General features: G+C 32.8%; 1 protein-coding gene across 5 annotated transcripts in view; it reads left to right on the forward strand.

Moving 5' to 3' along the window:
• Positions 1 to 16,311, forward strand: part of RFX3 (regulatory factor X3) — a 96,461-nt gene that overhangs the window by 63,548 nt on the left and 16,602 nt on the right. For 4 of the 5 annotated variants that reach the window (XM_079330025.1, XM_079330026.1, XM_079330027.1 and 1 more), the window contains exons 5-7: positions 9,279 to 9,353; positions 13,430 to 13,611; positions 14,172 to 14,291. In XM_079330025.1, the coding sequence (XP_079186151.1) occupies positions 9,279 to 9,353; positions 13,430 to 13,611; positions 14,172 to 14,291 (377 nt within the window). The remainder of the gene's footprint in view (positions 1 to 9,278; positions 9,354 to 13,429; positions 13,612 to 14,171; positions 14,292 to 16,311) is intronic. The other variant, XM_079330029.1, reaches the window with a different exon arrangement.

Here is a 16,311-nt window from a genome sequence, read left to right on the forward strand (position 1 = left end):
TTCATCAGTATTCAAAAAGGAAATAAAGTTAGGGGACGTAATTTTTAGGAAATGATGTAGAAGCATTGGATAATTTAGATGATCTGAAAATTCTCTCAAGTTTGAATCTTAAAGTGATTGGTAAGGATAAATACAATTTTTGGTACTATGCAAGAAATTATTACATTATCCAAAAAACCCCTGTAGTATTATTTCCTGATAAAAAAAAATTGTGAAGAGTCATAATTCATGAATAATATAACTATCCCACTTGAATGCAGTGGGATCTTTCACAGCAACAGAGAATTTTATACTTGAGTAATAAAAAAGTGTATATTAACATTTGCCTGTATTGTGCATGACTTAATAGAAGAACAGAGGTTCTGAAAAAAGTGTCATTTCTCTTTCAGATATCAGGTGCTTAACTGGCTGTGAAAACAAATGAGGCTTAAATATATCCAATACACACAAAAGAAGAGTAGTAGAGTTACTTTGTAGTTGAAAATCCTAGAATTATTTGAATGTCAGAACTCCACACTATGTTTTGAAAATTAAACACTGGTTTGATCTTTTTTTCAAAAATTAAAAGAATTTGCCAATATTGAACAAAAGCTAAAGTCCATGGCTTCAACATCATTTTTCTCTTGTGTCTTGCTCTGTGTGTCAATTTAATAATCTGTTTCTCAAAATAAATTCTATACTGCTGTATCAACTCACTGAAAAACACTGCTAGTTAAACAACAATTATTAAAAGACATTGTGGCACTAAAATAATTTCATCTGTTTCTTGGGGTGTTTGTTATTTCTTCTGTATAACATAGTTTTCTATAAGAATGATGCATTAGAGTATGTATGAAGAACATTTCTTGCTAAGGAAGCAAGACATAATTTTAGATCATAATTTTAGTCTAGGTGTGTTTCAGCTGAAATGCTCAAAAATTAATTGAAACACTAAAGGTTCAGTTTATACTCACTTGAAAGCACCAAGTCTGTTTTAATTTAAGTAGCATAATTAAACTGCGTTAAATAGAGCAATGTAATATTTTAAATGGATTACACCTTAGATAGAGCTTGTTTAACTTGTGATCCTCATTTGATCTTTACCATCATAACTTTTTATTCTTGTGTAGAGAATATATTGGAGCCATCAAAATAACCTGTATCCAGACTGTTTTGCTAGAATAATATGCAGGAAAAAAATCCAGTTTTGAATTAGTTTGGAGAATTTTCATATGGAGAAAAAGGATATAAAAATTAACAAGAATTTATTTATCAATATATATGGTCATCACAAGTTCTCTTTATTTTGCCACTAGAAGTACTAGTTCTGTTTACTCTTCTCAACTGAAAACTTCAGTTGTTTTGTCATTTATCACCCTTACTGATCAAATCATTACATCTGTAATAAGCAAATTATGTTATCTCTTTCTGATACATCTAGCTAAAGTTAAAAGAAAGAAACAAGAAAGTTTCAGAATATAAGTCAAACACATAAAAATAGGTACATGTTATTAACTGTCTTTTAGATGAATTAAATTAAAAATCTAATTTATTCTTCAGCAGGTAAGCTATTTGTTTTATGCAGAATTAAATTCTTAAGTTTATTTTCACTTTTTTCTTTATGGTTTAATGTAATTCTGAGTTCTGCTTCAGAATTTTAATAAAGAGCTAATATTTTGGTTGTAAAATTTAATTTATTTTAATTTTCTGTCAAACATTCATACTAGAAAGCTGTCCTTATTGAGCTATAGCATGCAGTAGCACTGCTTTTATAGCCAAAATATCAAGACTTGTGCTCTGTCAAACTATTCAAACATATATTCAGTAGTGGTTTATGTTGGCATTCATGAAGAACATTTGTTGGCTTTTTCTTGACTTTTTTCATTTCCATTGATTTCACTGCTTCTTCGCATTATATCTCTTGCTGGCCTATTAAACTATTTTTTCTATGTGCTAAAAAGGTTTTTTTCTCAAATCCAGAAAAACATTCAGATTATAAGAACTTCTATATGAGATGCTCAGTAGATGAGCAGCTCTCCAAAATTATCATTTTCCTATATGTTTGTCAATTGGTCAAGAACATATTGTGAATGCACTGAAGAGCTGGTTTAGCCTAGCTGGAGACCTATTTGAAATGAATTTGCATGTTGAAACCTGTATGAAAGAGTCATCTGTTTGGTTTACAGGCAGCTCTCATTAAATAAGCAAACACTACATTTAAGGGACTCTCCAAAAAATTGGATTGCCATGTTGCTAGTGAAATATAAATCATCTTCCATTTTTTTCATCGATTTCATCCATTAGACTTGTTTTCTAACAAGCTTTTTGACTAATCCTCAATTTACAGTTGTTATTCAGCAGTCATCACCAACCATAGGAGGTTTTCACTCATACTGTTACAGAAATTCATCCTATTTCAGTGCAAATCTAAATCTGCACGAAAATGAAATCAGAATTGATATGAATATAATGTATCCCCACAAACTATTAGTTCTGCTAGTAAAAACAGCATGCAAAAGTTGCTATTAACTTTAAAGGAAGGATGGTAACTGCAGAAAATATGTTGTAGTTATTGGAAAGAAAATAACAAAAAGAAGTAAGAAGGCCCAATGTAAATACCATATCCTGATAATACAATTCTAGTGGAAGTATAACTATTTTAGGAAAACTAACAAATCTTGTATGAAGGCATAAAGATTATAATTTGGATTTAAGTTTGAGGTGAGATTTTGTTTATTAATTCCCTTCTCTGTACAGGAGCTTTTCCCTCCTCCATTTTTTCACTTCTATGGTAGTTTTGATGTAGCTAAATCCATTTTAGCATAAAATAAAACATTTCTGATCAAATCAAATATGCACAAATATTTATGCAAAAAGGAGTATTAGATCATTTTGTCTGACATCAAATACAGGCAAGATATGTATATATTATTCCTCCAGCTGAGCACAGTGGCTTCTTTTGTGAAAAGAAGGTATCAGGTGGATCTTGTGCCTTGATAAAACTTCATGCTTTGGTTTCTGCTTCAAAGATGTGGAGCATCATGGTTTCTCCCCTTTCTTCCAGAGGTTTCAGTGTAGCAATGTCACCAAAACCATTTATGTATTTCTCTGTCCCTTTGAGTGCTTTACTGCTGCACTGTAAAGTCTTGCGTTGAGACTATGTCATCTTCACAAGACAAGGAGTGTGGGGAGAAAGGGAGAACGATTGCTACTGAGATCTGCCACACTGCCTGCTGCGTTCTGGCTTCATCTGTCTGTGCTCCTTGATTATCCACTTGTACAGGCTGGCCCATTGGCTTTTAGTGTGTTTTCTGTATAAAAGCCCTGTAGCAACCATAGTGATTCCAGTTTTGACAGTTTAATGTTTATTTGGGTATTTGTTTATCAAAATACTAAGTTGTTGGAAACTTGATTTATTCCAATGTAGTACTCCTGTTTCTGATTTTAAAAGATCTTAAGAAACACAATTTTTTAATCATAAAGTGTCAAAAATACATGTCTTTCAATCCATGGGAAGAATTTGTGTTAATTATTTTTGTTTGAAAATGCCAGGATGCCAGGAGACTTACTATGATGTTCTCAAAACATTCTGGTTATCAATGGCGTAGATGCATCATCTCTCTAAAGAACTGCAGGTTTTCTTTGTTTTTATTAAATACACATTTGTCCTAATATGGGCACTCTCTCTGTCTAAGGCTGTCATGCCATAAATGTTTTCAAATTTGATTTTAATAGTAATTGAATTGAATTTTCTTAGTTTCTCTATTTTGGTTCTCTGGTATGAATAACTCTGATATATTTACACGTTTTTCAGTTAGGTGGAATGTATATATTTTAAGTCCTTGTGACAAGCTTGACAAAAGATTTTTACATAGGATTTTTTTGGTTTTGTTTTCCTAAAGTGGGGAAAATGACCACAGAGAAAAAGGTTTAGAATATGTTTAATGATGTATATAGGAGACATTAGGTATACAAATAGCTAGATCATCTGGGGAAAAGATGGTAAATTATTCAATTTCTATCATGGAAGGTAAACATAGAATCATAGATTGTAAAGCATTGGAAGGGGCATTAAAGATCAGCTAGTCCAATGCCCTCTGCCATGGGCATGGATACCTTCCTTTAGAGGAGATTGCTCAAGGCCTTATCCTTCCTGGCCTTGAAACCCTCAAGGATGGGGAAACCACTACCTCTCTGGACAACCTGTTTCGGTGTCTCCCCACCCTCACAGTATCCAACCTTTGTTTCTCCCCTTTCAGTTTGTACCCATTAGTCCTTGTACTGTCACTGCAGTCCTTTATGAAGACTCCCTCTCCTTCTCTGCAGGCCTGCTGCCCACTTTGCTTTGGATGCAGCTGAGGACACTTTGGCTTTCTGGGCTGTGAGTGCACATTGCTAGCTGCTGTTGAGTTTTTCCTCAGTCATCACCCCCAAATCTTTCTCTGCAGGGCTGCTCTCACACTTCTCCACCCAACCTGTAGCTTGGGATTGCCATGACCCAAGTGAAGTGGACCTTGCACTTCACTTTATTGAATTTGATGAGATTTGCATTAGCCCACCTAAAGTGTGTCAAGGTCCCTTGAGACCTGGGCAGCACTACATTTGAAAATTTGGGAAGGAAAAGGGAATCCGATTTAACTCCAAGCATTTTTTATTTTTCCAGTTTGTGACTGATAGGTGTGCTTTTTCTCCCAGATTAGTCTTTTTGTAATTACTAGAGAACATGCTGTATTCATTAGTCAGGATGTCTGCCTTATGTACCTGCAGACTACTGGTGGTGTGCATTTGCAGCAAGTGTTTTGACCTGTGTCTGTTATATATATTAAACTTTCATATTTACACCTTAATCAGGGGAGTTTTTAGGAATAAAAAAACACTTATATTTCTAAGTTTTTAAGGTTTATTAGCATTCTTTTAAGGTCAGCTTTATGTAAAATACTGCTCTTATTTGACATCTTTTTTTTTCTTTCTTTCTGCATACTTACATTTCTTTCATTCCACAGACTGAAATTTTAGGCATCTTTTTATCTGTCTTCATAGTATTGTTTCAATATTTTGACCAAAATTTCACAATCAGTTTGCAGGAGTTGCTATAGCTTTTTCAATTGACAAGAATGCAAATCTTTTAGATTTAATTCTCCCAGCTGTATGGGCTAGTTTGGAGTTCTCCTCACATGGTCAATACAATTTCATTTTCAAGCTTGTTTCTTGTGGGCTAGCTTGTCTGCCTAACACAACTCTTTGACACAGGTTTCATAAAACGGTGTGATATACATGAATACTTTGTCCTGAAATAGAACTGAAAGCCACCATAAACCATGTATGTTTGTGACATTCTAAATGAGTGTAAGTATCACATTTTCAAAAGGCCTGTGTCCATTTATTCTGTATTTTCAGATTTGTTCTGCCTTATTTAGGTAGGCATAATTGCCACAAGTATCCAGGGCTTAGCTGTACCACCAAATCCGTCTTTCTTGTATACATATGATGAATTAGTAATTCCCTCATAATGGAACATTGTGATGATAGCTGCTTTAGAATTTCACTTCCTTTAAAGCCTAAAAGGGTGAACCTTTGGAAGTGAATAAAGGGCACTGTAAAAGAGATGCACCTGTGGAAAAAGAGACAGGATCTATCTTTTTTCAGCATGTTGTAACAATATATTGAATACTAAGATACCACCTGCCTGCCCTGCTGCTGGTGGAGGATGGTTTACAAATGCAAACAGATAAAGAAAAAAAATTGTAGAGTACCCAGATTAATCACTAAACCTCAGGACCTCAATTTTGCACACTCTTTTCTTTTTTTTTACCTCCTCAGAACAACTTACGATAAACATTTTGTTCTAATTGTTAAATTGTTACTTGATCATGGAAATTGCTAGTTCAATCATAAGGAAAATAACTATTTCTTTCTTCTTCCAGGGATGAAGGGAGTTTTTTGCAAAGTGGGTTTGAGATAGGTATTTGCTATGTCTGTGCTATATGCATATCTTATGTGTAATTTGTTTATCTAATAACATGTTAGTGAATTCTAAGACATAACCTAGCAAAAACAGTCAATAACTTCCAAATCAGTAGATCATGTAAGGATTACATTATAGATCCACTTACTGGAATCAAACTGCTGAATTTTTTAACCCCAGGAGATTATCCTTATTCTTTAATGATTGTGTCAGTATCAGCATCAGTACCAAGCAGTGTTTTAGCTGGCAAACAAAGTAAATTAAAGAAATTCACAATCATAGTTTTCTCATCTATAATGCCCTTAATTTAGTGACTGCCTATGTTTGTAACTATGAAAACTAATTAGTGTTCCGCATGTAGTGTAACATTTTAACAAGGTTTAGTTGGAATTGCAAAGTGAGTGCATTGGGAGTGATAGTGTACGTTTCAGTTATCAGAAAATTTAAATAAATGTTTTTAATCTTATTAAGAGAAGAAAAGGGGGAATGTATGACTGAGCACATATTCAAATAAGTGAAATTCTTATTTAACATATCAGATAAATATGTAGAAAGTTGTGCCTGGAATCTCTTGCTGCTTATTGTTAATAATGGGAGAGTATCAGCCTTCCACTTGTATTTACACAGAATATAATTTTAAATGTTAAAATTACTTTCATCATTCCAGAAAATATCATAATAATATGCAGTGTGTGGTTATTCTGTGTGCTTAAGTGCTGTTTGAATAGAGACATAATGTTCAATTTTTCTAGAGCTTAAATAAAAGTCCCTGACCAGAACTTAGAACCTAAGAGCTTGGAGAAACAAATCCTCCACTTCAGGACCTTTTTACTCAGGTAGCTTCTATTTCCTTACACATGGTACACTCTGTGTCACATAGAGCCTCTTGAAAACCCAAAACCTGGGAATAACAGAGGAGAAGAAAATAACATATTTCAGCTGTGGGGACCTACAGGAATCATACTAATGGTGCTTTCAACGCCTGTATCCAGATCATTGATAAAAACACAAACAGAACTGGCCCTAGAATTGAGCCTTGCAGGGTACCAATAGAATAAAACAAGGAGCAGCTGCAAGTTTTCAGAAAGGGCAAGTGATATCACTTAGTGTCTAAAAAATCTGTCTTCAAATCAATCATATTTTATGCTCAGAATTAGTTAAGAAGTAATTTTACAACTTATATGCAAGAGGGTTTCTAGCATTATAGAGACATCTATCAGATAAATGTGAAAGTTTATTTTATCAAAATATATCCTAAAAATGATGAACAAAATAATTAGTAGTGAAAACAATTTCTCTTTAAGCTTGTCCTAGTAGAATATGCTGGAGATTGATTTTAAATATAGATCCCATTTTTGAGCTTGATAAAGTAACATGTTTTAGTGGTAACCAGTGTTGCTTGGTTAATGTGGTACACTAAAAGTGAGCACAGATTCTTTGCCTTCAATAGCCAAACTGATGAAATTTATTAAAAGAAACTTCAGCAGCAAAAATCTTGCAAATGACAAAAAGCCCATCACTGACCCCCAAAACCATGAAATCAATGTGGCAGTGAGGAGTCAGTGTCATCTGTAATGCCACTTTTCAAGTGAAATTTTTAGATTCCAATCTTTTTAACACATTGGTTCTCTGAATGAAGGAGACCAGTTACAGCAACAAAATGAGAGTAGGACAGTAGTGGGAATGAGCAGCAGGTGGTGTAACCCCAGTGTACAGTACTGCTGTGGGTTAAGCACTGTGATATGTGTGTCCTAACATTCAAATTTAGGATTTAAATGTCTGTATAATCTTAATTGCTTGATTGTAATAGTTTGTTAGGAAGGAAGCTTATCTCGCTACAGTAAGCTGACCTTATGATGATCTTTTCCGCTTGTAGTTTTTACCTTGCAGCATGCTTTCAAAATTTGATCTTTCCTGTGCGAATGAATACTTTGACCTCATAGTATTTTCCACTGAAGCAAGTCAGTGAAGAAGTCAGACTGTTAAAAGAAAGAACATTATTGCCAAGCAAGAATGGTTTTTTACATAATTACTGTGTGTATTTAATAATGTACTTTTTTTTAAAGACTTGCAAAGTTAATATGACACGATTAAAAGAAATTACTCCTCACAGCTGATATACTAAAATACTTGTCAATTGCTCTGGAAAAAAAGAATAAACTAATTTTACATGTAAATTTGACTATCAACTACAGTAGTTTTTCATTTCTGCTATACAGAGAGTAAATTCAGCCAATATTGATAAATTATGTCACTAAAATTATAGTTAGTACTGTGGTATTTGAAGTAGGATAGAGAGGACTTTTAAAACATTAAAAATGTTCACGGAGATAATTATAAGTATTTTTTTAAAGTTTAAGTGGTAGTTCCATTGCTTTCATTTTGGCCATTTATTGTAGCTAATAATTGTGTGCCTTTTCTTACTGTGCGTTCCATTGTCTCTGTCATTTTCATTGTTGGTTTTTGCTCTTCTGGCCTCCCAGATAAATTGCACTTAGGTTTTTCCTTTAATGTTGTTACCAAACTGATCAAAATCAAAATATCCATTGTTACTTAAAAGGAAAAGAAAGAAAATGGATGTGAGAGTAACCATACATTTGCATTTGAAAAAAAATCTACTTTGTGTTTTAGTTACACTGTGTTTTCTTTTCCTTTTTAAAAGCAAAATTATTGTGAACAAATTTGCTTTTCCAAAGGCTGGATCCTGCAGTCTGTGTAACTCCTGACTTTCCATTTACTTTGACAGCTGGGGATCTTCAAAGGGTGCTGGCAGGAATTAAGGGTTGTTGTCCTGTCCCAGTGAAGCTAATGATGTAAAACCTATTGAATTACTTTGGTTTGGGATTTGATTCTGTGATTTCAGATAGTTAAAGTTTTGCTTCTAATTCAATTCTTATTGCAAGCTCTGCATGTTTCTTCCTGGTCTAGTTGAAGGGAAAACATATAGAGGCCTTTCTGAAAATCGTTCAGGGATTTTTTATTTAATTTTTTTTTCCTTTAGTGATTATATTTTTGTTCAATCTGGGTTATTTTTATTTCAATGCAGCTCACCAGTAATTCTACATCTTTGAGCTCATTCTGAGCAGTTTGGAAGGTAAAATGAACTTTGAGACTGTGATCCTACAGTATACATACAAGCAAAATTACTTTCCTACCTCATTGAGGAGGCTTGTGTTCACTGGGACTCTAGAATGAGGCCTTTTAATAAAATATGTGCCCTAGCCAGGAATAAAGCAGGCATTTCTGTTGATCTGTAAGGAATCTGTCAAAACTTCTCTGATCAGACTTTTACTATCCCATCTTGAGTCCTTTTTTTAATGACATCTATTATCAGATTGAAATGGCGATTGAGACACTGCAAAAGTCTGATGGTCTGTCCACTCACAGAAGCTCTCTTCTCAACAGCCATGTAAGTTGTCTCTTCTTCACATACACTCTCTCTTGCTTGTTCTGCATGCTTAGCCTGCCTCTAAATGTTTGTTTTATTTTATTATTACTTTTTGCTCTTAATCTTCCCATCTTAGTTGCTTGTAATCTTCTGCTACACCTCCCATGGCTTTATTTTGTCAGATTAAATGTCTTTTATGGTATATTGCAGACTGTTAGCTGTTTCCTATGCTCTACACCTGTGTTAGGATGAGTTAACACATTTGGCTGTTTTGCGGGTTACAGTGGAAATGTCAAGCTAAGGTTCAATTAATTTTAAATTAGCTGGCTTTTGGCATTTTAAATAAAATTGTCTACAATTTTAGTAAGAACTGTGCACCATGTACTGATTTTGGGGCATGTAAAGAGTAAGAGAAGAAACAGACACCTAAATAATATATTTAGGTTATTCCCAGGTGTTTCTTCATTTATTCTAACTAAAGAGTTTATTTACTTATTTAAGAACCTTAAGGATCCTTATGATGACCTGGTAAAAATGGAAAGCAGTGCCTTAATTTAAGGTACACAGAAATGTCATATTCATCTTTCTTTTACTTTGTTCTTATCCTGCAAGTCTTACAGTTAAGAACTTTCCATAGACATAGCTAAAATATATTTGGGCAAAAACATGATCTCCAAATACAGTAATAAGTTCATTATATATAACTTTAAATAAAGGAAAAAGACCAAGTTAATTTTAAACTTATTATATAAATAATATTATTCATTTGTAAGTTGTTAGTCTTTCTGAAATTTTTTTTTCTGTTGGTACTTAACAGTTTAGAATTTTGTATTTTTGCCATGTTGATTGATTGGTATTCATTTACTTTTTTTTTTTCCTTCTCAGCTTTACTTATAATATAAATTCAAGTACCCTTATTGTTTTACGGAAGAAATTGAAATTTAGTTTGCAGTCTAAATATAGAATATGGTGGTAGAAACTGTCCTTTGGAAATCAAATATAAAATGTATGCTTTGAAGGTTTGGGTTTGGATTTTGGATTTTTTTTCCTGAAGGAGTCTGGTTTTGTTGAAGTTAAAATTAAGAATGTTTTGTGGAGAAATTAGGCCAGCTTTCTTTTTTCTTAAACCTAAAATTGGAAGAGGAAAACTGTATCGCAAGAAGTTCCAGGAAATCGTATACAGAAGGACATTTAGATTCCATTTTGTGTGCTTTCAAAATAATTATTTTGAAGATAAGACTATCAAAATTATTAATATTTAAATAGTAATCGATATTATTTGACTATTATTATTAGATAATATGAAAATCATTGTTTAAATGTCGTTTTTAATAGACCATAACTGTTTTGACAATGTTTTAGAACTCTCAGGAAAGACTTAAAACACTAGAACTATTTAAGTTTCTGCTTAAACCTGTTAGGAAGTCCATAGTCCTTGTATAATGCTGAGAAAGATTGCAAGATAATCTGTAGTGGCTCAGTAGTGTTTCATTCATTCGTAGTTTTAGGCACTATTCAGGGTGTCTTCCTATTAACAAGATTTTCACAGAAGATCACAGTCTTTCCAGCTGTGAAGACTTATCATGGCATTTATTGACTGTGAACACTTTGTGAAAAATATTGTGATAGGGATATGTCTTTGACTCTGTGGGGAAAGAAAAATTTAAAACGGCCCTTGTATATATTTCAGTGACAAGAAGTCTTTCCTGGTTTTGCTCATTTTTGGCAAATATTTAAAATCTAGTTGAAGCCTACAGGATGTTTTGCCTGTTTTTAAAGCAATGTTTATTGTCTTTAAACTTAAGGACAGTTAAAGAAGTTTTAAGTGCAGATGTACACTTTGTCTATTTTAAGTTTTCTTGAATTTGCCTTCTAATGATTTGGTTTGACATTTATTAAAATAATTGGCTTAACAGATTTTAAAATAGAATTTTAAATTGTGTTTATAATTAACTTACACACTTTGCAGATGATAAATTAATTTCTGGGAGTACTTTAGTTTGGGATTTAAATTTTCACCGTTTTACACCTCAGTGAGGTTTTATAGGACTTTTTTTTCTAAATACATGAGTTCTCATTTTAAGGAGCTTGTCCTTAAAATTTTTTCTTATCTGTTGTTTCTTGATGTATTTCTGCATGGGATCAACTTATTCAACTAATTGATAGTTGAGTGCTTTATAAATATTGCAGCTTAATTGAAGTCACACTCAATTGAACAGGTCTGGCTCTGTAAATATTTCCTACCTTTCTCCATTTTACCAATATATTATGGTCAGTACTACAAATTTATAAGTTAGGGCTCAAACCTAACAATACAATTTTACAATTGTGAAATACAATTTTAAAATTGTATTTCAGCTTAGTAGAAAAATGTGGGAGGGTTTTTTAAAAGGGGTTTAAAATAATGTTTGGATTCAATTTTCTCTTAAAATAACGTGTTAACTGGACTTTTTCTTCCAGGGTATGATCTATCAAGCAAGGATTTCAAGCCCTTGCTACTAAGTAACTCATTCCAAGAGCAGAGGTTCTTATATTGCACTTAACTTTTGATTCGGGGTTTTTTGTGTGTTGAACAGTGCAAGTTATGTTTGAAAGAACATCTGTTAGAAATTCATATAATTAATGAAGTGCACTCGAAGTGATTAATAATAGATTAGAAACCTTCTGGAGGAAAATATCTTTAATGCTACATACAGAACTTAATTACAAAATAATTATTTTTTGTTTGTCAATCTTTTGGGATTGACAGAGTTTTTCCCCTTGGGGAAAGCAGAAATACTTCACGTTCTGTATCGTTCTGATTCAATTCTAGATGTAACAATATATGACAAATGTTCTATGAATGTATTACTAAAAATAGAGATGTAGTAACAGATTTTCAGTATGGATAGATTGCTCCTGTTGAAAGTTATAATTACCTTTGTTTGTAAGCCAAGACAGGCTATGTGAGATCACTAGTGAAGTAAGTTTAATACTTTCACACAAAACTCAAATGTTTACAATTATACCTTTTCTTCAGCTTTATTTCAAAATTACAGGTGCTCAGTTTGGAAGCACTTTTGAATGTTAGTACATATAAAACAATGATATGGTAAGATGATTAACTGTACTTCTTCATTTTCTTTATTTGAAGTGCAAAATTGCCTGCAAACGAGGCTAAAAAAATTATGTTTCAGAAGCATTTGCATCTTCTTTCTGCATTTTTCTAGAGCTTAGAAAATTCTAGGGATTTGTGACAAGTACTGGGAAAAATAAGGAAAATGTTGACTCACCAGAAAGTAAAACAATGAAATTTAATACATTCTCAGACTATATTGGTTTTGATATATTTTGTAATTTTCCTTTAATATTAAATCTAGGAGTATTAAATTGTCCTTTTTGGGGTATTAGCAACAGCTAGAAGTATTTAATGAGTGTGCTGTACTTAAAACATGCAGTGATGTTACATAAAGTCTCTCCTTGCATGTTTCTAATTACCTACCACAATTACATGAAAAGATTACTGCTTTTCCAAGAAACTCATTCTGTGCCATTTGGAAGTCAAAGTCAAGCAAGCTGTAGCTAATTATTCATAGATGTACCAGTTATTTTCAATGTTACCTAGGTAGCTCTTTGACTTTTATGGCGTAGCTTTTTTGTTATGTATATCTTAAAGTTTTTTAATAATAGACAAAGAGAAACAGTATCATATTCCAGGTTTACAAATACATTAACTACCTATGGTGTCCAAGGAGTTTGGTTTTTTTGCAATTTATGTGTATTACATTCATGAGTATTTTATTTCTTTGTACTAATGATTTGTCTCCAAAGCATAGATGCCTTTATCATGTACTGATGTGTGGTGTTGAATTAAAAATATTTTAAGAAAAGGACATCTACTGAGCTCACAAGTACAGTGAGTTCTGCTATTTCCTGGTAATTCTGAAGATACTAAAGCATTATTGTTTAATTAGCATTTAAAGACACTCTGAGGAAGGAAGTAATTTTTGGTAGACCTGAAGGGTGGTTCCAACTGTCAGAAGCTAATGATGTATGGCTACAATATTTTTAATAAAGTGTATAATAGGGGGTTTTTTTCTGTTTTGTATGTGATATAGCTTCAATGGCTTTTAGACAACTATGAAACTGCAGAAGGAGTGAGCCTTCCAAGAAGTACTCTTTACAACCATTACTTACGACATTGTCAGGAGCACAAGTTGGATCCAGTCAATGCTGCCTCCTTTGGAAAACTCATACGGTCAATCTTCATGGGACTACGGACCAGAAGACTTGGAACTAGGTTTGTGCAATTGAAATAATGAATTATAATAAAAAATAAAAGTAATAATTATGAATAAGAAACTTGTCTCCTAGGCAAAAGAATATATAAGACCTGCGTAAAAATACTAGTGTTTTTCTGTCAGTTCTGTTTCTTCATGTTAAACATTTTATGTTTTTTCAAAATGCTATTATAGTTTTACTTCTTCTGCTTTTGACAGTTTATGTGTTTATATTTTGGTAACTACACTTCAGATTTTTATCATTACAAATAAAACATAATTTGCCATTTGGAAATCACTAAGAATACTGTTTGCCCATAACTAGATAAATTGTATTTATTTGCATTTTATTTTTCTTACTCAAGGGTAGTGCAAGCTAATATGCTGATAATATTTGTTTAAGAAAGTGAATTAATTTCCTAAAGGTAGTAAAATAAGACTCATATGAAACAGGTGTCACAGGAGAGCCAGACCTGATTTGTGTGTGTTATTTTCCAGTCGATGTAAATTGTAAAGTAAATGTAATGTAAATATGTAAAACTAGTATTACTGCTTTTTTAATTCTTGCTCTTTCATAAAGGGGGAACTCCAAATATCATTACTATGGGATTCGTGTCAAGCCAGACTCTCCTCTAAATAGACTACAAGAGGACATGCAATATATGGCCATGAGACAACAGCCCATGCAGCAGAAACAGAGGTAAAGTGTGAAACACAACTGATCATTACTATTTCTAATTCATCAAGTCTTACTTTTCCTTACATGGACAAGTTGGAATTCCTGTTCAGCTTTTCTGCTGTGAAAATAAAAGTGTGCAGGATACCCAGTTGATGTCAATGATGTCAGGCATCAGTCAATGTGAAAGAATATTTACCTAGAAATTGTCATAAATTTGCAGAAAATAAATAATTATGAAATTACCTATAATATAAACAGATTCTTCTTAAATATATGGATTTCTTGAATAATAATTTTAAAAAAGCTGAATAAAAGCAACAAGAGCTTTAATTTCAAACATTCCTGCTTTTTTTGCATTTCTGTATCATTTTATGTTCACACTTCTTATCAGAGAACTCACTTACCAGAGAATTTATTATTAAGTTGCTTGGTAATTGTTTCATCTCCTTGTGAAGAATTGATGTGACCACAATGGTTTACCTCCAAGTACATGTAAGTATGTTCTCTTAGTATCTGTTGTTCCTAAGAAACCCATGTAAGCTCAGAAGTAATTGAAGGCAGTCCACAGGGCTGTACTGGTGGTGAAAGAATGTGTGAATATGCGTATTAAAAACTATGTTCAAACAAAAATTCTAGGGGAAATAATGGGAATTAGTAAATTTCTTCAAAATTAATTTTGATTTGACTGGTGTCACTAGCCACCCATATTACCCTAAAGTAAAATACCTTAGGGGAGTATTTTGTGTCCCTGTACACAGCTGAGATATGGAGAACACAGCTTCAAACTTTAACTTCAAACACAAAGATCACTTTGATCTGAAATTATTTAACTGTCATTTCCGGACAGTACAGATTGGTTACAACACTAAATGGAAGCTCATGATAAGATATATGGTCTTAACTATCTTTTACTGAGCATAATACAGGGACATGAGATGGCTCATAATAACATCATGTAGAAAATGCTTGTTGCAAAAACCATGGCAGGATTATATATTAAGGAATGATGATAGATATTTACAAAATCTCACAGCAAGCTTATTTTGCACACTCAATCTCATTCACTTAGACGTTTCATTTATTTGTATTCAAAATTACATATGTCCACCAAAGCATATTCTACAATGGTCTAACTGGGATTATTTCTGGGAAAAAAATTATGCCAGTCAGCTAAGCATTGTCACATCTGTTGTTTTCTTTGTGATTCACAATGAAAAAGTGATTTTGGAATTTTATTATATAGCTGTTGGGACTGGATATTTCTTTATGTATTATTTGCTTGATTATTTTATTTGCCACCATATGTCTTGCACAGTATACTTATTTTTCCTTACCTGAGTGTGTTAAGCCTAAGTATCATATTCTTAACTTTATGTCAGTATGTTCCTTGACTATATCTAAACAAAATCACACATATGGCATTGTGTGCAGTTAGTGCACACTTCTCCTGTACCCAATGTCTTGCATTTGAACACCTGTACCTGCACCAACATTTGCCCAATTCAGGCTCAATTCACACTAATCCTATGGTCCCCTGTGAGAATCTGTAAAGGTGTTAATGAGGGGTGGGAATTGCAAGATGCCATTATGCAGAATAGGTAGCTGTTGTATGAAAAATACTGTGCCATGGGAGGCTTGATATTTAGGTGCTTCATATATGACTGTATGTCATATACATATATATGTAATGATGATATGTATATCATGGTTACCCAAGTGTATTGAAAAATTCTAGGAGGACTTACTATGAGAGAACTAAAAGACTGAACATTGTAATTTTCATGATTGTGGTAATATTACTCTTTTGTGAGCTTATTAATATTTCTAGTCATCCTTTTTTCTTTTAAATTAAGGTAAATTGCAGTCAATATATTTTTTTCTGGATAGTTATGCCAATTCTACCATCTCTATTAGACACATCTAATCGAATAAACACTTCTCTTCAGCAAAGCTGGAGACTGAATGTATGCCACACATAATTTTTCTTCATTCCTTTTCTTAATTTGGGAACCATGCACCTTTTGTATTTGCATAACTTCAA

Source organism: Erithacus rubecula (genome assembly GCF_903797595.1).
Source record: "Erithacus rubecula genome assembly, chromosome: Z".
In the NCBI taxonomy this organism is placed as follows: domain Eukaryota; kingdom Metazoa; phylum Chordata; class Aves; order Passeriformes; family Muscicapidae; genus Erithacus; species Erithacus rubecula.